Here is a 25,529-nt window from a genome sequence, read left to right as displayed (position 1 = left end):
AGGACTGATTTATAAATTGCAAGCAGGTGATTTGGCTTTAGCTGATGTGGGATCGTAACCACATGGCTCACATTGCTTAGGAAGTCTATGGTGCGCTTGTGCTAATAATACTCAGGGACACGATGAAGGGAATGCATCAGATTTGCTGTCTGCAGGTACAGGTACAGTTTGTTGAATTACTAGAGCAAAACTCACAAATGTCATAACATATCAAATGTTGTTCATTACATCTTGGAGAATAACCTGATGACAAAGAGTGACAGAGACTGCTGCTACAAATTGCAGTGATGTACAATGGTTTTCAATTTATAGCAACATGAAAATGGCAGTGTAACTCAGAAGGTGGCACTCCCTCTTTGAGCTTCCCAGAGGGCCTGCACTGGCACTGACAGGTTGGCACTGTTGGGGGCAATGCCAGGTCACTGCTCGGGCAATGTTGCTCTCCCCCTGGGGCTATATTTACCTTGGTGCCCCCAGTGGGATCCCCTCGACAGCTTCACATTTTAAGAAAGGAGTTGTAAACATCACCGATATGACAAACATGGGCGCAAGTTTCCCACCTCACTATGCTGGTCAAGTAGCGTAACGAGGCAGGAAACTTAACTTGGAGGCCAAAAACAGGAATTGCAACGGGCATTTGCCCGGTTGGTCATGATCTTCCCGGGCTATTTTTTCTGCAGTAGTCAGCCTCGCACTGTTCCCTTGAGGCAGCACAGTGGCACAGTAGTTAGAACTGTGGCTTCACAGCGCCAGGGACCCCAGTTTGATTCCTGGCTTGGGTCACTGTCTGTGTGGTGTTTGTACGTTCTCCCTGTGTCTGCGTGGGTTTGCTCCAGTTTCTTCCCACATTCTGAAAGATGTGCTGGTTAGGTACATTGACCAAACAGGCGCCAGACAGTGGCAACTAGGGGAATTACGAAGTAACTTCATTGTAGTGTTAATGTAAGCCTTATTCATGACTAATAAACAAATTTTAACTTTTAACTTTAATCCTGTGTGGGACTAATTACAACATTCATTATCTCATTTAAATCTATTTAGCGAGCCCAGGATGGCATCGTCAGGCTCACATGTTTCCGAACCCACCTGTAGAGGTCAAAACCAGTGGGTATCATGGTCCCCACCAATCAGCACCTGATGTGATGGCTTCACTAGGACCAAAGGCGATTGAGGCTCCGGGAAGTCGAGGGCGGGGTGGGTCAGTGCCTCTTGGTCTAGCACCCTGGCATTGCCAGCTTGGCACACCGGCAGTGGCCACCAGGCACCCTAGCACTGCCATTCTGGCACACCAACAGTGTCCACCAGGCATCAGGCAGTGCCAAGGGGTGGGGCCTGAAGAGGCAGGGCCTTATGGGGGCAGAGCCAGAATGAGAGGGGTGCCAGGAGTGGAGAGAACTCTGCATTGGGAGATGGGGGTTCATGTGGGGCCAGTGATTGGGGACCAGGGCCAGCCAACAGAGGTCAGAGCCGGCAACCAGTGTTTGGGGCCGACTATCAGGTGGCCGTCGTTCAGTAGGGGGGAGGCGTTGGCCAGTAATCAGAGGTGGAGAGGATGGGGCTGTCGATGTCTGGGGGGTGGGGGGATGTGGGGGGGATCTAGTCCAGCAATGTCCGGGGGGGGGATCTGGACATGGGGTTTGGAAGCTGGCAATTGCGGGGAGACATGTCAACCAATCTCCCAGTATACTCTCAGGCCACACTTAGAATACTGTGTACAGTTCTGGTCACCCTATTATAGAAAGGATATTATTAAACTAGAAAGAGTGCGGAAAAGATTTACTAGGATGCTACCAGGACTTGATGGATTGAGTTATAAGGAGAGGCTGGATAGAGTGGGACTTTATACACTGGAGCGTAGGAGGCTTAAGGGTGATCTTATAGAGTTCTATAAAACAAGAGAGGGGCATAGATCAGCTCAATAGTCAACATCTGTTCCCAAAGATAGGGGAGTCTAAAACTAGTGAGCATAGGTTGAGGTGAGAGGGCAGAGATACAAAAGGGTCCAGTGGGTAGTGAGTGTCTGGAACAAGCTGCCAGAGGTAGTAGTAGAGGAGGGTACAATTTTATCTTTTAAAAAGCGTTTAGAAAGTTACATGGGTAAGGTGGATAGAAGGATATGGGCCAAACACGGGCAACTGGGACTAGCTTAGGTGTTAAAAAGAGGAGCAGCATGGACAAGTAAGGCCGAAGGGCCTGTTTTCATGCTGTGAACCTCAATGACTCTAGTACTCTGTGCAATACAGAAGCCATCAGGAAATTCATGCCTGCAGCCAGGGGGTGGGATGGGGAGTGGGGGGGGGCGGTGGGGCTAATCCCACTGGGAAGGTCGGTATCAAACTGTTGAGCAGGCCACTGTGCATGCGCCGATCTCCAGTGTATGCCAACCTCTCCAGTGGGATAAGCCCTCCTGATGGCTTCTGCATTGCACAGAGTGCTGGAAATGCATTTCACTAACCTCACCCAAAAAATAAGTGGGAAAACCTCCCATTTCCTGACCATTGGGCACTTATAATTTTTTGGGGGGAAAAGTCACGCCCCAGGGGCGATTCTCTCAAAAGTGCTGAATTGGTGGGAAAACTGTTCGAGATCACGACTGTTTTCTCACTTCAACTTCTCACTCACATCTCCCCATTCTGTGCACTGCAGAGGTCACAGTTGGGAATCTCATTAGAAGGTCAGGGGGCGGGGCCTATTCGCGCCAGAGTCTGACAGCTCTGGAACTCTGCACATGGTCCCAAACTGTCAGTCTCCTCGTTTGCTGGCCAGTTCAATCACTGATAATGAAATGCTAAACACATTTAAACTACATTAAAAAAGATTCAAATGACTCCCGTCGGTTTCCAGCGTGGTCTGGACTCTGACTGTTCTCCGTCTCTGGGAGATGCACTTGCATTCCTGGCGCATGTGCAAATGATGTGGAGATGCTGGCGTTGGACTGGGGTAAACACAGTAAGAAGTCTGACAACACCAGGTTTAAGTCCAACCGATTTATTTGATAGTAAACTCACAAGCTTTCGGGGTTTGCCCCTTCGTCAGGCATCATGTGCAAATCCCAGAACAAGTCCGGTGACGTGCACCTCCTACCCTGACCTGCTAGAAAAGTTGCGGACTGTGATGGGAGAATCACCCCCAAAATTTGCGACAATAAATAAGCAGTCATCATCCTGTTTATCTGAATTCCCACATTAAATTGTGCTTTAATTCCCCACCTCTAAGATCAATGCCCTTGGCGGTGTCACACTTGGTACAATTAGCAAAGTTCCCCTTGTGCCTGAGTCCAAGTAACTTATGTAAATAGCTCAGACGTAGCTATTTGCCTGGACCCTTTCAAAGATGCACACGATAGAGCAGTCTTTGTTTCTGTACATTCAAGGCAATAATTCTCCACAAGAATAAGCAAGACTGCCCTTGATCATTCCTGACTATCTATCCTCCCTCACACATGCACCATGAACAAAACCCCATGACCCTTACTGATGCAACACTCCTGAATGGTCTCCAACCATGCTGACAGATTCACTGTGGCAGTGTATTAAGCAGGCAATAGTTACAACAGCACTGCGTTGAAGTATAAAAACACATTCTAATACAATTATAGCAGTGATAAAGAGCCCTTTATTTCAAAAATGCAGCACATGGAAAGAGTTTGAACAGAGTTTCTATAAATTCACTGAAAAATCCAATTATTTAAAATAAATGTATATCCAATTATTAATTATTGTAATTGCCTTAGGATTTTTCATAGAAATCCTTTCTTCAATACGTTCCACGAAAATCTTAATTTATCAAAACTTAAGAACAAAATTCTCCCACAAAATTATTAACATGTCGATAATTTTCATTCAGACTTCGTGAATTGATATTCAGGGTGTTGTTTTCCAAGAAATTGATACCAGTTTATCGATGTAGAAAGTTTTATCTGTCATATCAACAGTGAGTTTCTGCAAATGAAGAAAGAAAATTAGACAAGGAAGATGTTCCTTCTCAGTCTCTTTCCCAATATTTTAGCGGCAACAGTAAATTATTGAATTGCTCCCAATAAAGGAATGAAAATAAGCTAATGTCTGGTAGGCATCAGAGTGATAAAGTTGTTTCTTGAATTAACATTTTTTCAATATAAAATGAACAATCTTTATTGAAATGGCATTGGGAGCTATGTAGGAAGAGAGGTTGAGTTGAGCTCTTGTGTTGAGAACATGTTCCATCATTTTATTTAAGTTATGCGGCATTGTTGTTTTAATCACAATTCCCTTTGCCTTTTATATTCCCCAATATCATTACTTCCCCAAGTAACTATTTTCATTTTATGTATTGCAACAGACTTGATTTGACAGCTTTATGTAGCAGGATATTTCGGGTCTTATAAAGTTGGGGCCAATTCTCCAGCCCAGCACTCCCAGGTGCAAATCGAGTTATGGTCAGACAATAATGCAAGAGAGGCCAAACGCAATTTGCACTAAGAAGAATCCCTTTTGGGATTCTACTTGGCCCTGGCTGAGAACATAATCTGATTCATGTTCAGTGAGGACGTGAACAGCGTATTGATCAGCATTTAAATATACATTTCTGGGGGTTTTAGCCTGATTCAGCCAGCTCCCAGTATTTACCCACCCTCCGGCACAACGGGAAGCTGGTGGGAACCACCGTTGGCCTCCACAAGTGGAAGCCAAATGAGATGGCCACACCAGGGTGCTCAGAGGCCATTGGAGTCTCCGGTGATCAAGGACATGGGTGGGCAGTGATCTAGCCCCCTGGAGGTGCCATCTGACCCTGGCAAGGGGTGGTGCCTGAATGTGGTGGGGCCTAGGCTACCCCGCAGCAGTGCATTGCTCATTTGAGGGGGAAAGGCGAGGGAGGGGCAAATTGCCTCAATACCGGCAAGGATGGGTGGCCGGTATTCTTGCATTGTATGGGAGCTTGACTCAGTCACTTAATGATGGGGGTGGGCGAAGAAGGTGGCCCTCTGGTATCAAGGATGGGGGTGTTCCCCCTATCTGCGGGGGTAATGATATGTGGGAAGGGAGTGATGAGGTCCTTCAACTTTACCTTGAGATTGGGGCACCCTTTAACAGCAGTGCCCAGATCTCTGAGGAGCCTGTTCTGCTTTGGCCTTTCAATCCTCACATCTGCTTCACAGCACAAATTACCCCACCATCCAAAAAAATGGTGGCATGATGGCACACTGGTTAGTACTGCTGCCTCACAGCACCAGGCACCCGGGTTCAATTCTAGCCTCAGGTGATTGTATGTGTGGAGTTTGCACATTCTCCTCATGTCTGCGTGGGTTTCCTTCAGGTCCTCCAGTTTTCTCCTACAGTCCAAGGACATGTGGAAGGAAACCGATTCACCATGCTAAATTGCCACGCTGATTCACCATGCTAAATTGCCCCTTGGTGTCAGGGGGATTAGGATGATAATATGTGTGGTTACTGAAATGGGATCTGGGTGGGATTGTGGTCAGTGCAGGCTCGATGGACCAAATGGCAATCTTCTGCGCTGTATGATCCTATGACTGTCTAAGTGTGGGTGGATTATGATCGCACCAACTCACTCGGTGGCAATTGAACTGATTTTCCCGCCAGAGAGCGCAGGAAGAATTAAACTACTATAACTGAATAGCTGTGGCCACCGTTAAGAGAGGTTAAACTGGCACTGTGACATCTGCTCAAACCTCTACCAGTTGCACCCAAGTTGCTCCTGGTATATTGTAGAGATGCACTAAGTAGACAGTTACTTTTGATGGGACATTGCAGTTGTGGAAGTAGAGCCAACACTAAGAGGCCTACTTACCTCAGGCAGTAAATTGCAGAATGACTGATTGACAGCAAGATTTGTAAAGTCTGTGGCTGGCAGACCTAACTCTTTAACACTGTGACAAGGCTTAACATCCATTTTCCTCCCCAGGAACGAGTGGCGTTCCCTGCTGTGCCTCACCTGATCCTGCAAATTCAGACCATGCCAGGAGCGCAATTGGCCAGGGGACAGAAGGTTGTAAATGCCAAGACCTAATTTCAGTTAAGCTATGTTCTCTGGACTCTGGCACGCACTCCCAGCAAGGCAGCCATTCCATGCCAAAATGAATTTCTACTCTATTACATGATAATTGCATGAAATTCAACCCATCTTGACAAAGAGCTAACTAAATTATAATTGACTCACGTCTGAAGATGAAAATCACTTCCAAAATCCTTTAAATAAGCAACACTTGATTCTTATTAGCAATAGTCATTGATTTCCCACAAATAAATTTCCAACCCTTTATTGTCATTTTGGGATTGATTTAATTTGGGCAGGATTTAATGTTTCTCCGCCACAGCCAGGTTTGGAGATGAGGTGGTGAGGACAATAAGGGGGGGAATGTGTGATTAGAGGAGAAGGTGTGAAGTCAAGACCCTGCTGCCTTCCTCCAATTTAGCCCAAGGGTGGCGAGAATGATCGCAGCTTAGTAAAGAGGTCCCTTCTCCTTGGGCAGCCATGCCTAACCGAATGATCAGTGAAAATCCTGCCTGCCCTAACAGTCACACTCCCCTTATATTGCACCTCTCCATGTGGCACTTGGTGAATCTGCCCAACTTAGCTTATTTCTGGGCTTCATCAACAATTCTCTGCTTGTGCCTCCTGTAATAGCAGCAGACACCTCACCCCTGGTGGGGCTGCTGCTGCTGGAGAGCTACAATCTTCTGAAAGACTAAATAGATGGGGCCTTTATTCTCTGGAGTTCAGCAGAATGAGTGGTGATCTTCTTCAAACATACAGAATCCTTACAGGTAGATGCAGGAAAAATATTTCCCCTGGCTGGGGTATCTAGAACCAGGGATACCATTTCAGGATAAGGTGTAGGTCACTTAGGACTAAGATGAGGAGGATTTTCTTCATTCAGAGGGTGGTGAATTTTTGGAAATCTCTGGCCCAGAGAGCTGTGGAGGCTCAGTCATTGAATACGGTCAAGACTGAGATCGATAGGTTTTTACATATTAAAAACATCAATGGATATGATGATAGCGCAAGAATATGGCATCGAAGTCAACACGGTGACACAGTGGTTAGCACTGCTGCCTCATAGCGCCAGGGACCTAGATTCAATTCCAACCTTGGGTCACTGTCTATGTGGAGTTTGCATATTCTCCCTATATCTGTGTGTGTTTCCGCCAGGTGCTCCAGTTTCCTCCCACAGTCCAACGTGTAGGTTAGGATGATTGGCCATGCTAAATTGTCCCCGAGTGTCAGGAGGACTAGCAGGGTAAATACGTGAAGTTTACGGGGATAGGGCCTGGGTGGGATTGTTGTCAGTGCAGACTCGATGGGCCAAATGCACTGTAGGGATTCAATGATTCTATAATTAGCCATGATCTCATTGACTAGTGACGAGGGCTTAAAGAGCTGAATGGCCTATTTCTACTCCTTTCTCTTATGTTCTCATGATTGTCTAGCAGCAATCGGGGGGTGAGATATCTGCTCCACAATAGCATTTCGGGAGCGATATTCCCCTCAGGGGAACTCATAAGGCTGACTTTGGGAAGATACATACCCAATTGAGACTTAATCCTATTAGGCCTTTCAAAAATGGCTTTGGTAGCATTCCCTCCAGTTTATTGTGATCATCAACTTCTGCCCTTTCTTATCATATTACTGTTTGTGTCAGCTTCTATTACTGTAAAATTGTATAGCACACTAGATTATGATATTTATAACTGTGGGACAAAAATAGCATTATAAATCGATGTTTATACCAAATTAACAAAGCTTTTAACTTGCAAAGCTTCTGTATGTATCAGACAATACACATTGCGATTTCTACTTGATTATGTTCCATCTTCTGTTTCAAAAGTCAATTTTTGTCTCTCACTCTTACTGAAACATTATATTTTTATATTCCACTTAATGTCAGCTAATAGGAAGAAGAATAATAGGGACATTCATATAAATTGGGAATATTCCCAGAATAATTGATTTTGAATGAATTTAAATCAATACTAATGAGGTTTGCTTAATGGGGATAATCTGATAAATGGGATGACTTCATTTTACCTGGAAATATCCAATTAACAGAATATACCTGCATTTTCTTTATCTAAGGCTTAAAGGGAAAGTGCATTCTGTTGTACACTTATTTCTATCTCTTAATTGGTCCTTGTTGCTGTGTTTTTGGCTTTGAAATGGATGATTAGAGAGTTCCTGGCAGCAATCCGAATGGACGGATAACCTTCAATTTCTTCCTATTTATGACAGCAATGAGGTGGAACTTCATGGTGTCACAATAGGAAGACTTCTACACAAGTAGGATAAAAGTCAACTTCAATGGTGGTGAAAACCATTGGTAACAGACTGGCTGTCCATTGTAAACACTACCCAATTATTCTTTCTATTGATTTTTGAGCTGTCCAGAAAGTGGCAGCAAAGGTGAGATTTTCTCTGGGGGGATGGTAGAGGGGGAGGGTGGCGTGCCAGGGATAACAGGGATCAGGCCCACTGCCCCCAGAACGAGTTTGGAGACAGCTGAGGTGGGCTTTTTAAAATGCCCACCTCAGTGCTCTGGAACTTAGTCTCAGTTACAGTGAATTCAATAAAACAAAAAAACACTCTAGCCCTCATCCCTCACATCCCCTCACTCCCACCACATACCCCTTAGCCCATCCATGCCGATTCATGCTCCCTACCCATCTCCAAGGCCCTTTGTATCCTCAATGCCAACCTATAGCCTCATTTAGTATGTGGATGTCTCGACTAGAGAGGGGCAAAACATGGCCTCCTCTTGGGAAATAAGAAAGGGCAGGTGACAGAAGTGTTAGTGAGGGATCAGTTTGGGACCAGTGATCATAATTCCATTAGTTTTAAGATAGCTATGGAGAACTTTATGTCTGGTCCTAAAGTTAAAATTGGCAAGGCCAATTTTGATGGTATTAGACAGGAACTTTCAAAAGTTGATTGAGGGAGTCTGTTGGCAGGCAAAGGAATAGCTGGCAAGTGGGAGGCTTTCAAAAATGTGTTCCCCAGGGTTCAAAACACATTTGTTTTAGACTGAAGGGCAAGTATGGTAGGAGTGGGGAACCTTAGATGACTCGTGATATTGAGGCCCTGGTCAAGAAGAGAAAGGAGACACATAACATGCATAGGCAGCTGGGATCAAGTGGATCTCTTGAAGAATATAGAGCGCATAGAAGTAGAGCTAAGAGAGAAATCAGGAGGGCGGAATGGGGTCATGAGATTGTTTTGGCAGATAAGGCAAAGGGGAATCCAAAGAGCTTCTACAAATACATAAAGGGTAAAAGAGTAACTAAGGATAGAGTAGGCCTGTTAAGGAATAAAAGGTTCATCTATGTGTGGATCCCCAAGAGATGGATGTGATCCTAAATTAATATTTCTCAGCAGTATTTACTGTTAAGAAAGGCATGGATGTCAGGGATCTTGAGGAAATAAATAAGGAGGTGCTGGAAGTCTAAAATGCATCAAGGTAGATAAATCCCAGGATCTGATGAAGTGTATCCCAGGATGCTGTGGGAGACTATGGAGGAAATTGTGGGTCCCTGGCAGAGATATTTGAATCATTGACAGCCACAAGTAAGGTGCCTGAAGACTGGAGGGTGGCAAATGTTGTGCCTTTGTTTAAGAAGGGCTGCAGGGGAAAGCCTGGGAACTGCAGGCCAGTGAATCTAACATCTATAGTGGGTAAGTTGTTAGAAGGTAGTCTGAGAGACAGGGTCTACTGGCACTTAGACAGGCAAGGACTGATTAGGGATAGTCAGCATGGCATTGTGAGTGGAAAATCATGTTTCACAAATTTGATAGAGTTTTTTTAAGGGGTAACCAAGAACATAGATGAGGGCAGTGCAGTTGATGTCATCTACATGGACTTTAGCAAGGCCTTTACCAAGGTACCACATGGTTGTTGTCGCATAAGATTAAATCTAAGGATCCAGGGTGAGGTAGCTAAATGAGTACAAAATTGCTTTGATGAAAGAAGACAGAGGGTGGTTATAGATGGTTGTTTTCCAAACTGGAGACCTGTGACCAGTGGTGTGCCTCAGGGATCGGTGCTGGATATATTGTTATTTGTCATTTATATAATGATTCGGACGAAAATTTAGGAGGCATGGTTCGTAAGTTTGTAGATGACACCAAGATTGCTGGCACAGTGGACAGTGAAGATGGTTATCTAGGATTGCAACGGGATCTTGATCAAGTGGGCATTTGGTTGATGAATGGCAAATGTGATGTGATGCATTTTAGCAGATTGAACCAGAGCAGGACTTACTCAGTTAATGGTAGAACACTGGGGAGAGTTATGGAACAAAGAGATCAAGGGTACAGGTTCATAGCTCCTTAAAAGTGGAGTCACAGGTGGACAGAATAGTAAAGAATGGTAAAGAAGGCATTTGGCATGTTTGGTCTCATTGGTCAGGACATTGAATCAGGAGTTGAGATATCTTGTTGAAGTTGTATAAGATATTGGTAAAGCTAAAGCTTAAAAAAAGGGGCAGCATGGACAAGTTGGGCAAAAGGGCCTGTTTCCATGCTGCAAACTTCTATGACTCAATTGTCCCTCATATGTTCCATGTCAAGCTACATCACTTCCCTGCGGAACATCTATTTAAATGGACTAATAGATATCTGGACTCTCAGCCAAGCTTTATTATGCATTCTTGGCTGAGACATTCATTAGTTTGTTGAAACAGCTGTGACCAATGGAAGGCATTGCTTGATTGACAATTCTCTCTGATATCTGTCAATTGCACAATGTTTGTTTACATAGCGTTGTTTAAAGTGCTTGCAGTTTCTGCTCTTGATACATTAAAGGGTTCTGCATAATGGACAGTTTATATTTTCAAGTCACAATGGTGAGTGGCTTGGAGGGGAACTCCTAAGTGGTGGTAGTCCATGCATCTGCTGCCCCTGCCCTTCTAGATGGTAGTGATCGTGAGTTTGGAAGGTCCTGTCTTAGGAGTCTTGGTGAGTTCCTGCAGTGCATCTTGAAGATGGTATACATGCTGCTATTATGCAGCAGGAAGGAATGAATGTTTGTGTAAGGGATGCAAATCAAATGGGTAGTTTTGTCCTGGATGGTGTCAAGCTTCTTGAGTATTGTAGGAACTGCATTTATACAGGCAAGGGGAGAGCATTTCATCACAGTCCTGACTTTCACTTTGTAAACTGTGGACAGGCTTTGGGGAGTCAGGAAGTGAGTTATTCACCACAGGATTCCCAGTTTTTGACCTGTTCTTGTAGCTACAGTATTTATCATGGCTAGTGCAGCTGAATTTCTGGTGAATGGTGGCCCACATGGAATGGGTGGAGGTGCATGAGACGGCATGGAGTGTATGAGCGTCCATGAGGGGTGGTTGGAGGGACATCTATAAAATCTTTTGAACTTACCCATCAAAAGGTTCCTTCATCCAGACTATGGTTTATGATAGCTCTGAACAGCCATGAACGAGGAGTCCTTAAAAAGCTGGCCAGGTCAGCAGTCTGAAGTGTGAGCTCGCGATCCACAGTGGTTTGCACCCTTAATTTGCACTGATGAAAATTGAGGGTGCTGTGGATACTGTCAGGATACCTGGAATCAGGTTTCAACCACCATTTTTCACCTGCACAGAGTTTTCCCACCACTATAAAAATCCAGCCTATGGTCACAATCTGGGGTACAATTTGATATCAATTGTGTATTCTAATCCAAACTCCATTACGCTGTGAAACTAAACTGGTAGGCACTCACTCAGATAATGGAGTTAATTTTTCTGAGGCTCCATTACCAGTGTGGAGATGGGAACAGGAACCAGAAAACGGAGTACAGAGATTAGCTACCCAGCCACTTCCTATCTTCCCACCATTAAAATCATTGAGCTTTAAGTTGGCAGTACTCAGGGCATTACTCACCTTGTTTGACTCCCAGATCTGTATTTGTGCCAACCCAAAGGCCAACATTGGGATTGAAATCTCACACAATTCACTTTTTCTTGCTATGAACAGCATATAAATTTGCTCTTTTTCAAGTTGGACAGATCGTTATGTATGTTCCCCTTAACGAAATTCTTTGTAACTTGTTTAATTTTAAAAGCTATCTTGATAGTGAAGAAAGTACTCTTTTTCAGGAAAACTATGACATATCAATATGTGCCCACAGATAAACTTTGAAGTTAAACTGATTTTTCACTTTATCCAGTATATGTGTGTATGTGTACAAGTAAATAAATATCACAAGTTTATTAGGACAGGATTTTTCAGGCCCACCCGCCACTGGGATCATCCAGTCCTGCCAAAAATCAATGGACTTTTGTTTGAGCTGTTGAGTCTTCCACAACGGGTTCACGATGTGGCTGGAGAATCCTGGCCTCTGTTTATCATGAGCAGTCAATTTAAGATATGAACAACTTTATTTTAATGTGAACCTTTGTATTATTGCAACAACAATGCTTTCATACCTGTGATTGAGTATTATAGAGGAATTTGATGGTGGTTTGTGTTGTGCTGCCATAAGTTAGAGTGACACTTGTAACTTTCCCTACTCCCCAGACTTCGAGATATCCCAGTCTCAGCTCATTTGCTGTACTCTTCTGATTGTTGTTCAATATTTCAGCTCTCATGGTGTTCTGTAATTTGACAAATAAATCATACAGATAATCAGATGTTATATCACAAATTATATTCGGACATAGCAACTACAGTGGGCTGATACAAGACTGCAAATATTACATAACTGAAGTCAGAAAAGTTAGTAAAGATTAATCATCTAAGGCTCACACAATGTAATGTCGAAATAAATCCAGAAAATAAATTTCACTGCCAAATTGGACAGTGCAACTGCAATCCAACAAAAAGCGAAGAATAACACAAGCAGAAATTCTGCACTGGGAACTAGGCATTGATGACAATATAATTGAAATCATTTGAATGACTCTTCTCAATACAAAGTTCGATTGCAGGTCAGAAAATCAGGATTATAATATTGCAACACCAGGGGCGATTCTCCTGTCCCAATGCGCACGTTGTTCAGCGTGTTGGGATGGGAGAATCATGTTTCGGCCATTTCGTGGGATTTGGGTATGCGTTCCCGACACACGCATGCATTCCACAGCAGGAGAACAGCCACAGTCGGGACTGTGCTGGAAACCAGCGGAAAGAGAGGTAAGCAATTTAAATCTTTTTAAAATGCATTTTAAATGTATTTTAAATGTGATTATTGGGCCTAGCATGGAATTCTCCAGGCCCAATAGCATCTCCAACCCCGCCAAGAGAATTTCACTCTGGCGGGGTTTAGAGTAGCTCCCCACATTTGGGGGACTGATGGGAGACCCTGCCAGGGTGAAGGGGTGGAATTGCCCCCCCCCCTCCCCCCCCCACCCCTGGGGGTTGGACATGGGCACCCTGGCAATGCCAGCCTGTGACTCCTGGTGCTGCCCAAGGGACAAAGTGCCCATGCTCAGGGGGCTCCTGGGCACTGCTCACCAAGCATTGAGCAGTGCCAAGGGGATGGGGTCTATAGTGGGTGGGGCCTAGGGAGCGATTGGTGGGGGTCACGCTGCCAATCTGCAGGCAGGATTGGTCGGGGCTGGAGGGAGGCCAGCAATCGGAATGGGGGTAGTCTGCCAGGATGGGGGGGTCTGCCTCTTGGAGGGGGGTGGTCAGGGGTTGGGGGTAGTGGTTTGCTGGGGTGGGGAGTGGTAGGGGGATTATCACTGCTGGATGGGGAGTGGGGTGCTGGACATTGGGGTGCTCCGGGACTGGGGTGGTTGACGCTGGCCAGGGAAAGCCTGGGGAGGCAGCAATCAGGCCATTATGGAGGGTAGCTGGAGAGGCAGCAGAGCAAGGATCCAGGGTTGGCCAGTGATTGAGCTGGCCAGCAAACAGGAGACTGACAGATACGCAGAGTTCCAGAGCTTTAGCCTCCGGTGTGAATAAGCCCTGCTTTTAATGAGGTTCGTGACTATGGCTTCGGCATTGCACAGGGTGTGGAGATTTGAATGAGAAGCTGCACTGAAAAAATAGTCGGGACTTAGACCAGTTTTCTTGCCAGTTCAACACTTTTGGGAGAATCGCCTCCCACCATCTCTGCCACTGTGTTTGTTGCTACGCAAACACTTCAGGCAAAGCTTTCATTATCCAGAACTTTTGTATCATTAATGGGTGGGATTTTCCGGCCGCACTTGCCCCAAAACTGGAAAATCCTGCCCGTGGTCAACAGACCTTTCCATGGTTCCCGTGACGGGTGGAACAGGAAAATTTGTCCAAACATGCCTGTGAATAATTCAAGCTGCATTTGATCAACATTTAAACTGGAATTGAACAAGAATTTAGAATGAAAGAATATTAAAATATACAGAAAATAAAGCATGGAAATGCAGTGAAAGTAGATAACTCCAGTTGTGAAGCTAACACCAGTACATGTATGATAGCCAAAAAGTTCCATTTTGTAATTGCTGTGTGTCTGTGTACATCTCAGAGTGGCTTTCCTACTAATGGTTACTAAAGTAAAATTATTTTTGAAAAAATAGCACAATCGCAGCATCTATTGACAGTCAGACTGCACCTTTAACTTTCAGTCTGCTGGGAAACTGATGAGATGGTGTACAACGCTTAATGGCCTTTCCCTCCATGTCTTTGTCACCTCTTCTAGTCTTACAACTCTCCAAGACCTCTGAGCTTCACTAACTCTGGCTTCTTGCACAGCCGCGATTTTAATCTCATGAACATTGGCAATCAGATCCTAAGCTTGGCAATTCTCATCGAACCTTTCCCGTCTCCTCTTTCTTTAAGATGCCCCTTGGAATCTACCACTTTGATCAAACTTTTGGTCATTTGTTCTAATATCTCCTAATGTGCCTTGCTTAGTACTTGGATAGGAGACCGCCTAGGAACATCAGGTGCAGTAGGTTTTGGGCAGTACAGTTCTGAGCACTGCTGTCTCCCAGTGCCAGCGACTTGAGTTCAATTCCAGCCTCAGGTCACTGTCTCTGCAGAGTCTGCACATTCTCCGTGTCTGCATGGTTTCTTCCCGGTGCTCCGGTTTTATCCCAGAGATGTGCAGGTTAGGTTGATTGACCATGCTAAGTTGAGTCAGGGGGTTAGCAGGGTAAATACGTGGAGTTATGGGAATAGGGCTTGGGTGGGATTGTGGTCAGTGCAGACTCAATGAGCTGAATAGCCTCCTTCTGCATTGTAGGAATGTTATGATTCCACGTGCCTTGGTATCAAATATTGTTTGATTACATTTTTGTGGAGCACTTTAAAGCATTAAAGGCACATAAGGAGATATACTTTTTTTTGTTTTATTTAACAGTTGCTGCATTTCACTCTCTGTTAAACTCAATAGATAGTGTAAAAGCTATTCCATCTGATCCCAGGTTGTTAAAATTGAAATTCAGAAACAGCTCTGTGTTCTCTCCTGAACCAGTGCCGATATAAAAATGGGAAAATATCCCAATTTTTGCCACTTCATTCATCAAAAAATGTTTAATTTAACAAAATTTTATGTGCCCACAATTTGTCTACAACAAATTAAAAGGCAAACAATGATTTTTGTTCCAGACTTTGCTTTCCATGGCATGCTTGTCAGACCTGCAGCTTACGAATGTCAAAGATATGCCTCACAAGTAAATCTATATTTTGTGTTAATTTAGTGTTATCAGCTTTTGGTTAATGATCAGAGAATAGCATAGCAATAAACAAATCATGTTTGAATTGACAGATTGTAACTATTGTGGTGTCACAAGCATCAGTACTTGGGCCTCAGCTATGCACAGTTTAAATACTTGAGTTAGATAAGGGGTCTGACTGCAATATATCAAGTTTTCTGATGAGTGGAAAAGGAAAGGGGCTTCAAAGAGATATCTAAAAGATGAAAGTGACCATTTTGTCAAGATGAATAAAAATGGAAAATATTTTTAAGAGGTGAGGTTCTTGTAACTCTTGGTATTCAGAGTGACTTGAAGTTCCCCGTATAAGAATCACTGATAACTTCTATGCAGAAATTGATAAGTGATAAGGAAGTCATGAGAGTTGAGTAAGAATAAGGGAGTCCTGCTGCAATTATATAGGCCTTTGTTGATGCGAGTATAGTGTACAGTTTTGAGACAAGATTCTCTGGCTTCTCCTCACTCAGTACTATTCACTGGCAGTGGGATTCCCTGATCCTGTTGCTGTCAATGGGAATTTCCATTGAAGCCACCCCACATTGCTGTGAAACTCGTGATGGGGGTGTACCTGCCAAAGGGACCAGAGAATCCCACCAATGTAAACTGCCAGAGTATTCTGACTTTGGTCTCCTTGTAAGAGGTCTCACAACATCAGGTTAAAGTCCAACCAGTTTATTCCAAATGCTTTTCATGTGGAAACAAAAGCGTTTCCACAAGCTTTCGGAAACGCTGTTCCTTCGTCAGGTATGTGGAAAGTTCTGATCAGAGAAGGGCATATAAAGGCACACACTGTTTACAGAATACTGATTAGCTTGTGGGTTTACTTTCAAGTAAACTGGTTGGACTGTAACCTGGTGTTTGAGACTTCTTACTGTGTTTATCCCAGTCCAACGCCGGCATCTCCACATCTTGGTCTCCTTATCAGAGATCAGGAGAAGGGTCATTCAGAGTCAAAATGTTGGCTTTATTTTCTCTCAGTAAGAAGTCTCACAACACCAGGTTCAAGTCCAATCAGGTTATTTGATAGTAAACCCACAAGCTTTCAGGGTTTGCCCCTTTGTCAGATGAGTGGAGAGTTCTGGTCTCAAACAGAGCATATAAAAGGCACACACAGTTTACAGAATACTGATTAGAATGCGAGTCTTTACAGCTAACCTGCTATTCAAGATGCAGACAATGTGAGCTGAAAGCTTGTGGGTTTACTATCAAATAAACTGGTTGGACTTTAAGCTGGTGTTGTGAGACTTCTTACTGTGTTTACCCCAGTCCAATGCCGGCATCTCCACATCATGTCTATTTTCTCTCTACAGATGCTATCAGCCCTGCTGAGATTTTCCAGCATTTTCTGTTTTAGTTTCAGATTCCAGCATCCAGTGACAGTAATTTGCTATAATTCTAGATTGCTGAGAGGATGTTTCCCTTGGCTCAAAAATCTAGAACAAGGTGCTCAGGATAAAAGATTGGCCTTTAGGATTGTGATAAGGAAAATGTATTCACCCGCAAGAATATGATTTTTTTTATCATTCTCTACCTCTGAAAGCAATGGATGCTGAGTCATTGAGTGTATTCAGGAATAAGATTAATAGATTTCTGAATACGAAGGGAATCAATGGATTATCGAATTATAGAATCCATCCAGTGCAGAAGGAGGCCATTAGGCCCATCGAGTCTGTATCGACAACAATCCCACCCAGGCCCTATCCCAGTAGTCCCACATATTTGCCCTGCTAATCCCTCTAACCTATGCATTCTGGGACATTAAGGGGCAATTTAGCATGGCCTATCAACCCTAACCCACACATCTTTGGACTGTGGGAGGAAACTGGAGCACCTGGAGGAAACTCATGCAGACACAGGGAGAACATGCAAACTCCGCACAGACAGTGATCCAAGCTGGGAATTGAACCTGGTTCTCTGGTGCTGTGAGGCAGTAGTTTAAACCACTGTGCCACCATGCCTTGAATACTGCATCTTAAGTTTAGATTTCACCTTAAAGGATCTGAATTACTGAGCCACCAGGCATTCTGATATTTACAGAAAAGATTAATCAACATTGGGAGGGTGCTTATAAAGAAATATTTTGTGCCTCATATCTTTTCACACTGAAAGAACAAATGGGTTAATGCCATTTTGTAATCCTGAACACGGTTATTTTTCAGATGCCTATGCTAATTCACTAGCCTCCCACAATCTGAAACATGCGCTGATTAGATGCGTTGGCCATGCTAAATTCTCCCTCAGTGTACCTGAACAGGGGCCAGAGTGTGGCGACAGGGGATTTTCAGCATAACTTCATTGCAGTGTTAATGTAAGCCTGCTCGTGATGCTAATAAATAAATTTGAATATATGTCATTGACTGGCTCCTCATAATCGTCTGGGATAATGCAACAACACCATACAGATCACCTAAGAAAAAATAACTATCCACAGTATTTCTGGGAAAGAAAAGAAATAAATGAGCAATAATTTTATGAGCCAATTTTAAATAAAATTACTGGATGGAAAATTCTGTAAGGTATCTACTGTAACTTTCAACATGTGCCTCCAGTTGGCAGAACTTTCTGCTGAGAGGGCAAAAGAAAGTACTTCCAGTGCTCAAAGTATTTCTATTTCACTCCATTGAAAAACTGAACGGCAAAGGTAACACCTACCTTTTCAGCAATGAATTCAGCTAGGAAATATTCCTTTTTTTCTATTGTATCTGCAAAGTAGAGTTGAAGTAAAAGATAGATAAAAGCAATATCAATGAAACTTCAGGCATTTGTGAAAATTGTATATGGCAAGTGGCACTGATAACAAAGCACCACTTATTTTCTTTATGAGTTTAAAAGATTCCCATAAGTTATAAAGATCTTTGGCACAGCTGAAACAACATCAATAATACATTACTGGGATGCTGTGGATTATATCTAAACAATGACAGTGAGCTAGTGCCCTTCTCTTACAAGCATGAAGGGCCCATTAGTCACAAGCATGACATCTATGAGTGAGTTTTGGTGGTTTTTCCTCAAGTGAAGGTGTAACTGGAAGTACTGAAGCATCCTAAAAAAAATTAAAAGCAGAATTCTTATCCCGTTTTTAAGGAATTGTAGGACGGGGTACATTGCTACTAGATCTGATTAAATCCTACCATATATATCAGTGTGAGGTTCAAATATATTGTGTCGATGAAAAGATAATTACCTCCCACAGAATGCATTCTCTTCAATCCAATGCCCACACATGATTTTGACAGATAATTCCCTTATGATGGTGTTTTAGAAGACGTTCTTCCTTAAGCAAATCACAAAGCTTGCATATCGACCTGGGTTTTAACCTAAAAGCAGGTTCAGTTGAGGGAGGAGCTGCAGCTAAGGGGTGATACTGCTGTGAGGCCAGGAAACCTGGAACCACTGATCTCCCAAAAGCCCTCAACAAATTAAATGCATAACTCCTGTAAATTGTTTTCAGTGCAGCTTTTGTCTACAGGCATCCTGATTGACAGGCAGGAGGCCCGTCAGGTGGAAGCTTGATTGACAGGGCTGAAGCCTATGAGAGCAGAGGATTGGGGATTGCAGCACACCAGCAGTACTGTGAAAGTACTTACCTTCATGGACTTAACCTGTCAAACTTCATGAGGTCAGGGAAACCTGGCTGCCTGGGGTCTACAAATCGCATGACTGTTAAAATGATGGCCTGGAGCCTCATTGTAATATTTAAGTGACTAGCGTGTTCCTTGAAAGAGTTAGTCGCTCACTCCTAATCCAGACTCCGTTGAAACCAGGAGTGAGCAGATACACGGTTTTGTTTCAATCATAATCTTGGACGTGGGTCCACCCCTAACTCCTAACTTTTAGGAGTTAAAATTCAGCCCATCATGATTAACTTACTACACAGTGTGCAATTATGCTGATACAGTGAAATAAGAGAAACACTACAGCAAAGTTAAATGGCTTAGTTCTGAACTGCTCTGCACGGTTTTGAAATCAGGAAAACAGCCAAGAAAGCCACAGATTCAACGTCAAGCACAATGGCAATTGCTGCCTTATTTAGCACTAACATCTGTGGCCTCGAGAAGGAAGGGGAAATCAGTCACCACTCCTTCTCTCTTACGTGACTGCTAATCAGTGTTAACTCCTGTTAAATGTGTATTGTGTCAATTCAGTTTGGGATTAGGCACTGCCTGCCAAAATCCACTGTCTCCTCACACAGATGAAATTGGTCATTGAATAAGGTGCTTGTGCCTATGGAACAAAACTTCAAAAGAGGCCGGGGGCTTCAGGACATGAGAAAAAAGGTGAATTGCAAAAGCAGTTTTCAATATTACCACAAAAGGAATGAGATAGCATGATAATCCTTTACAGATTTTGTTATTGTTAAGCAGTCATGCTTTCCATTGTAGATTCTACAGCAGGGCAAGAAAAGCAAAGAATTGCAATAGAAATATCAAAAGCTGACGTACCAATACTCTGACCGTCATCCCAGAAAAGACGACCTTTCGCAGCTTGATTATCATCCAAAGCAACAATTAGTCCCAGATAGTTTTGTCGGCTGTAAAATTACATTTTATAAGTTCAATCTGAATTTTAAGGTTTATGTGTGCATTTTCTTCAAGATCAACAAATGGCAGACAGATTAGCTTCTTACAAAATGTGTTCACATATTCGTCACGGAATTGAAAATATTGGATTTAGCACCTAAACCCAACAAGAACTCCATCCAAACATACACTTTACTGTTACATTTCCACACACATTCCTTTCCATCCTGATCTTTCATGACCTGCACATCACAGAGCCGAAATCCACTCATTTACAAACAAACATGCAGCGTCTGCCAGCGTTTCTTCAACTAACAGATAATTTTCCAACTCTGTGTAAAGAATGTTCTTCATTGTTATTGCAAGTTGACATTTAGGTGTTGCTCAAAATGCACTTTCTGTTGGTGGGCCATCTCCATCGAGAGTGTAAGGTTGAAAAATTATTTCCATGGAAAATACTTTTCTAGTTATTTTCTAAGAATCAGTTTTGTGAAACAATACTGTAAAATACAAATTTACCTATAATATGTGGTATTCGCTGGCTCTTGCCAAGGAATAATATAACCTCCTCTGACATGAAGATTGATGCGTTCGAGTGGTGTCTGCATCGTAATCCACCTGCGTCTTTGAGGAACGCTTTTGGCCTATAGATAATAAACATTGCTGTTAAAGAGTGTTGTTTCTCTGTTCTCGAGATTCCAATTACAATTAGAATGAGTGCCACTCCTCTTAGTTCTTCCCGCTGATTTATTGGCACTTGTCCCAAAACTGGAAAATCTCACTGAGGTCAATGGACCTTTGCATGGTCCTTACCAGCCTGTTACAATTCCCATGGCAGCTGGGACAGGAAAATTCTGCCCATCAGGTTACAGCGATGCAAACCAGATCATTTGATTTCTGAGGTTCTTCACAATTATCTTTATAGTTAAGGGACCTGGCATAAAAGAAGTGTATCTAGCAAAAATTAAAACAAAAATTTAATTTCACTCAACCTGAATAAATAACCAGCAACCAAATGTCAATCAGGGGAGTAAAACTGATCAATACCTATCGCCCTAAAGTGGGCAGCTGGGAACTGCCAGCCTTTTCTACACCGCCGGTGATTTTCCTTTCTGTAGGCTTAGAAAAATTAGTCATTCATTTGTTGCCTTCTCACTTTGTGATACTGATGTTAACTGATTTCAAATTCTAGATTTCATTGAAGCTGTGAATGACAGTATAATAAGTCATGGGTGACAAAGTCATAAAAGGTTTTGCAATGATCTGTGTACATTTGATAGAGTAACATCTGGGGAGCTAGACGGAGCATGGTTTAGCACAATTTGCTTTCATCTCTGGGATTGCATCCAGGAAAGAATAAAGAGATGAAATGAAATGAGCTTTGACCAAACTTGAACTTGTTTCTAACAGGTAACCATCCAAAGCATAAAACTGTCCATAAAGTTGAGGTGGCAGATGCAATTTAATGTAGAGACGCAGCATTTTTGAGGGAAAAAAGCAGGAATAGGCATATTCATTTAATGTCAAAATGCTAATGGATGTGGAGGAACAGAGAGAATTAACGTTTCAAATATGTAATTCCCTGGAAGATGAATAAAGTAATAAAAAGTCCAACAACATACAGCACAAGAATAAAGGTACAATAATACGTCTGGACAAGACAATGGCCAGACCCCATTCTTGAAATATGTGTGCTGTTTTAGGCAGCTGATTATAGTGAGGACACAGAGGGCATTATAGTTCACCAGGATTAAGAAGTTGTAGTTAAGACAAGAGACTTGGGCTGAATTGTTGCACAGATGGAGAGGCTCTCCATTTTCCAGGCGCTGTAGGCCTGAATCTGCAAGTCTCATTCCTGAACGCAGCCCCCACCATTTTCACTGGGAGGGATCAGGGGCAGGTTGAACTTTGGACATGTTAAAGTGTAGCTGCCTTCAGTCTGATCTGACTCTTGCAAGGAGGGACTGGGAAATACAATTTGTGGACATTAGACAGGATAGGAAAAGGTCTAAACTTATTGTAGTTCTTCAGGGAGTAAGAGTATCCTTTTTGGATTTGGTCCCAGAATACCTCTGGTAGAGACCAAATGCCTTTTGGAGGGGTGAGATGATCTTTGGAAAAAGTCAGATACCCCTAATGATTGTTTAAAGTAGAGATGAATTTGTGTAAGTGAATAAACTAATTGGAAGTTCATTGGAGCTGTTGAGGGAGTGGTCAACGCATTTAAATCCTGTGCCCTTAAACGTTTAAAAACAACTGTCTGCAGTGTTGACAAAATTCAGTATTTATTATTTCACTGAGTCTGTTGACACTGTTTGCAAGCTATCCCCTCTTCTTCCCACTCACGCTCTCAATTCCAATTCCTGCCTACACCACCTGCTCTATTTTCCACCCTCTACCGTCCCTCACACCCTATACCATCCACAACTCCTATCTATCCAATCTCTTCAGTCCCATTGCTTGGCAAGACTCAACAGCTGAATGTGGGAAAATCACAATCTGATTCATGCTGGACATGTCTGTTTTTTCACCCAAAATGACACTTACGCTATGATTTGGGAGAATTGCAGCCTAATTGCTCATGCCCACGGGAAAATTGGAGTGTTTCCCACTTGCGAGGGCAGCGCTTGTCTGTTGGAATTCACCCATGATGTGGAGATGCCGGCGTTGGACTGGACTAAACACAGTAAGAAGTCTGGCAACACCAGGTTTAAGTCCAACTAATTTCACCCATTCCAGTGGTGATCTTCAGGTCTGCCAGAAAGGATAGTCTAGCCACCACACCCCCATCCCCAAGCCAACATAATAGTCAGGATCATTGAGGAACCCTGGCAGCCTGGCAAAAGTAGAGGGGCAAATATGGCCACTGGACCTGCCTCCTTGAGTCCCCTCTGGGCCCATGGCCCCAAGCCATGGCACTGCCAAGGCAGGTGGACTGAAGGGGAACTAAATGGGGGTCTGAGGAGGGAGGGCACCTGAGTAGGAGTCTGAGGGTTAGGTGGAGCTGAGTGGGAGGTCTGAGAGGGGTGGGGTGCTGAATGGGGTTTGGAGGGAGGAGAGGGCTTCAGTCGGGGGGCGGTGGGGCAGGTCAGATAAATATCATGCCTGGTGGTTGTTGAAGGGGAGTGAAGGAGGCGTCTCATTGCTGAGGGATTGGCGATGCTTCCTGGACCCTCAGAATCCAACACACCAAGTCCTCAGTTGTGAAGTCCTGAACAAAACACTGGCCAGTGTAGATCCTGCTGGGGAGGAGATTGAATAGTGGGAGGTACTTGAATCAGGGTTTAAACCCACAACTACCTGTTAACTGACCAATCTGAACATTTATCAATGGGAACCTGATTGCAGTCAGTGGGAAAGGGCAGAAGCATTGCAATGGGTTTCGTATCCTTTTTTGCCTGATGTCCAATTCTCAGAGTCATCGTGATTCTTGCCGGCAGCTAACGGGCGCGGAGAATCCTGGCCTTAATCATTTTTTGGGGAAAATGACACCCCCAGGGTGACTGAATGTATGCAATGCTAGGGAGATAGATTTTTGATCTGAGAGAAAGTCAAGGATTATGACAGGAAAGTGGAGTTGAGGCCACAATCAAATGATCCTCAATCTAACTTAATATTGAAGCAGGCTTGAAGGAATGAATGGCCTACTCCTACTCCCATCGTATGATCCATTTGAGACAATTATTTAAAGAGAAAATAAAAACTGTATGGGAGAATATGATATATGTCATGAAGAAACAACCCACCCACAGTTTAAGAATCATTATTTGATTTGATTTGATTTATTATTGCCATATGTATTGGGATACTATGAAAAGTATTGTTCCTTGCATGCTATACTGGCAAAGCATACTTTTCATAGGGTACATAGGGTAGAAGGAAAGGAGAGGGTGCAAAATATAGTGTTACAGTCATAACTAGGGTGTAGAGGAAGATCAACTTAATATATGGCAGGTCCATTGAAACATCCGATGGCAGCAGGAGAGAAGCTGTTTTTGAGTTAGTTGGTACATGGTCTCAGACTTTTGTATCTTTTTCCCAATGGAAGAAGGTGGAAGAGAGTATGTCCAGTGCCCTTGGGGTCCTTGATTATGCTGGCTGCTTTTCCAAGGCAGCAGGAAGTGTAGACACAACCTTTTGTAATTTCTTGCAGTCTTGGTTGGAGCAGGAGCCATACCAAGCTGTGATACATCCGGAAAGGATGCTTTCTATGGTGCATCTGTGAAAATTTGTGAGAGTCGTAGCTGACATGTTGAATTTTCTTAGCCTCCTGAGAAAATAGAGGCATTGGTGGGCTTTCTTAACTATAGCGTTGGTGTGAAGGGACGAGGACAGGTTGTTGGTGATCTGGACACCTAGGAACTTGAAACTCTCGACCATTAGGGTCTCAAAGTTCTATTATTGCCAGCCCAATTATCATGGGTCTTCAGTCCTGTGACGGTAATATTGTTGCTTTGCTTTAAGGTTTTAAATGACCAACTTGCAATTTGCATATTGCACAACGAAATACTTTGAGGTTTTATACACTAAACTTTAGAACTGTTCTTATAATATTACATTACTAAGTCGTACGTTGCTCGTAATTTGAAATAACTTACTGTAAACCAATCGTACCAGCGAGAGTTAGGAATATAGGCCAGTACAGAAGTCATCCCCTGAAATGAAGAATACACTTGTGAAATGTTACTTGTACTTATGATCAATGATAATCAAAAGGAGCAATATAAATGGACTCCTACCTTGCTCAAAACAGGACTAATCAACAATGCTCCACCCCAAAGGAACTGCTTATCAATACCCCATGTTCTTTTCTCTTCAAAAAACCTTCACAAGCAAACAAAACAAACTCTCGAATGGGTTGAAGAACTAAGCAATTTTTAATCAGTGCACATTGGATCATTTTAATCTACTTACTCATGATGTAATGGTCTTATCACTGTACTGCCATTATTGTGAGCTTCGTACATCAACGTGTAGAGATACGGCAACAACTTGTAACGTATTAGCAAAATATCCCTTGTGATATTCTGAAATGTCCCATTCCAGTACACAGGATCCTGTCTCTGAAAAATCAAAATATGACTATTAAACCGGATGTATGATTGAACAAAAGCAACATTCATTCCTTGTCCACAAACACTTCTGAGAAGAAACTTGAAACATTCTGCCGCAATGAGTCTTATTTTCTTCTGAAAAAAACCTACATATCTATTTGCAGCTGTACATTCAATAGAAGAGCTGTGAAAAATCCTGGAAAAATGGCATAAGCAAATGCCGATGTCTTCAGTAGGTCTTCACAACAAAGTTTAATGGTCATGCGGAAAATTATTTCTGAATGTGTCCATATAGTGGGGTACTTGGCTATAAAATAGAATATTTTCTT

The 25,529-nt window shown here is 43.1% G+C and overlaps 1 protein-coding gene across 1 annotated transcript in view; it reads right to left on the bottom strand.

Annotated features, from left to right (window-relative positions):
- Positions 1-3,616: 3,616 nt before the first annotated feature.
- Positions 3,617-25,529, bottom strand: part of si (sucrase-isomaltase) — a 237,232-nt gene continuing 215,319 nt past the window's right edge. Inside the window, exons 42-49 of the mRNA XM_080185474.1 lie at positions 25,061-25,209; positions 24,886-24,970; positions 24,745-24,801; positions 20,666-20,790; positions 20,069-20,157; positions 18,279-18,328; positions 12,417-12,584; positions 3,617-3,941 (exon numbers count right to left, since the gene is read on the bottom strand). Of these exons, the coding sequence (XP_080041600.1) occupies positions 3,864-3,941; positions 12,417-12,584; positions 18,279-18,328; positions 20,069-20,157; positions 20,666-20,790; positions 24,745-24,801; positions 24,886-24,970; positions 25,061-25,209 (801 nt within the window). The 3' untranslated portion in view covers positions 3,617-3,863. The remainder of the gene's footprint in view (positions 3,942-12,416; positions 12,585-18,278; positions 18,329-20,068; positions 20,158-20,665; positions 20,791-24,744; positions 24,802-24,885; positions 24,971-25,060; positions 25,210-25,529) is intronic.

The sequence above is a fragment of the Carcharhinus amblyrhynchos genome, chromosome 3 (genome assembly GCF_965287045.1).
Source record: "Carcharhinus amblyrhynchos chromosome 3, sCarAmb.v2.hapA, whole genome shotgun sequence".
In the NCBI taxonomy this organism is placed as follows: domain Eukaryota; kingdom Metazoa; phylum Chordata; class Chondrichthyes; order Carcharhiniformes; family Carcharhinidae; genus Carcharhinus; species Carcharhinus amblyrhynchos.
The sequence above is the reverse complement of the archived record's forward strand: the minus strand, read 5'-3'. Positions and strand labels throughout refer to the sequence as shown.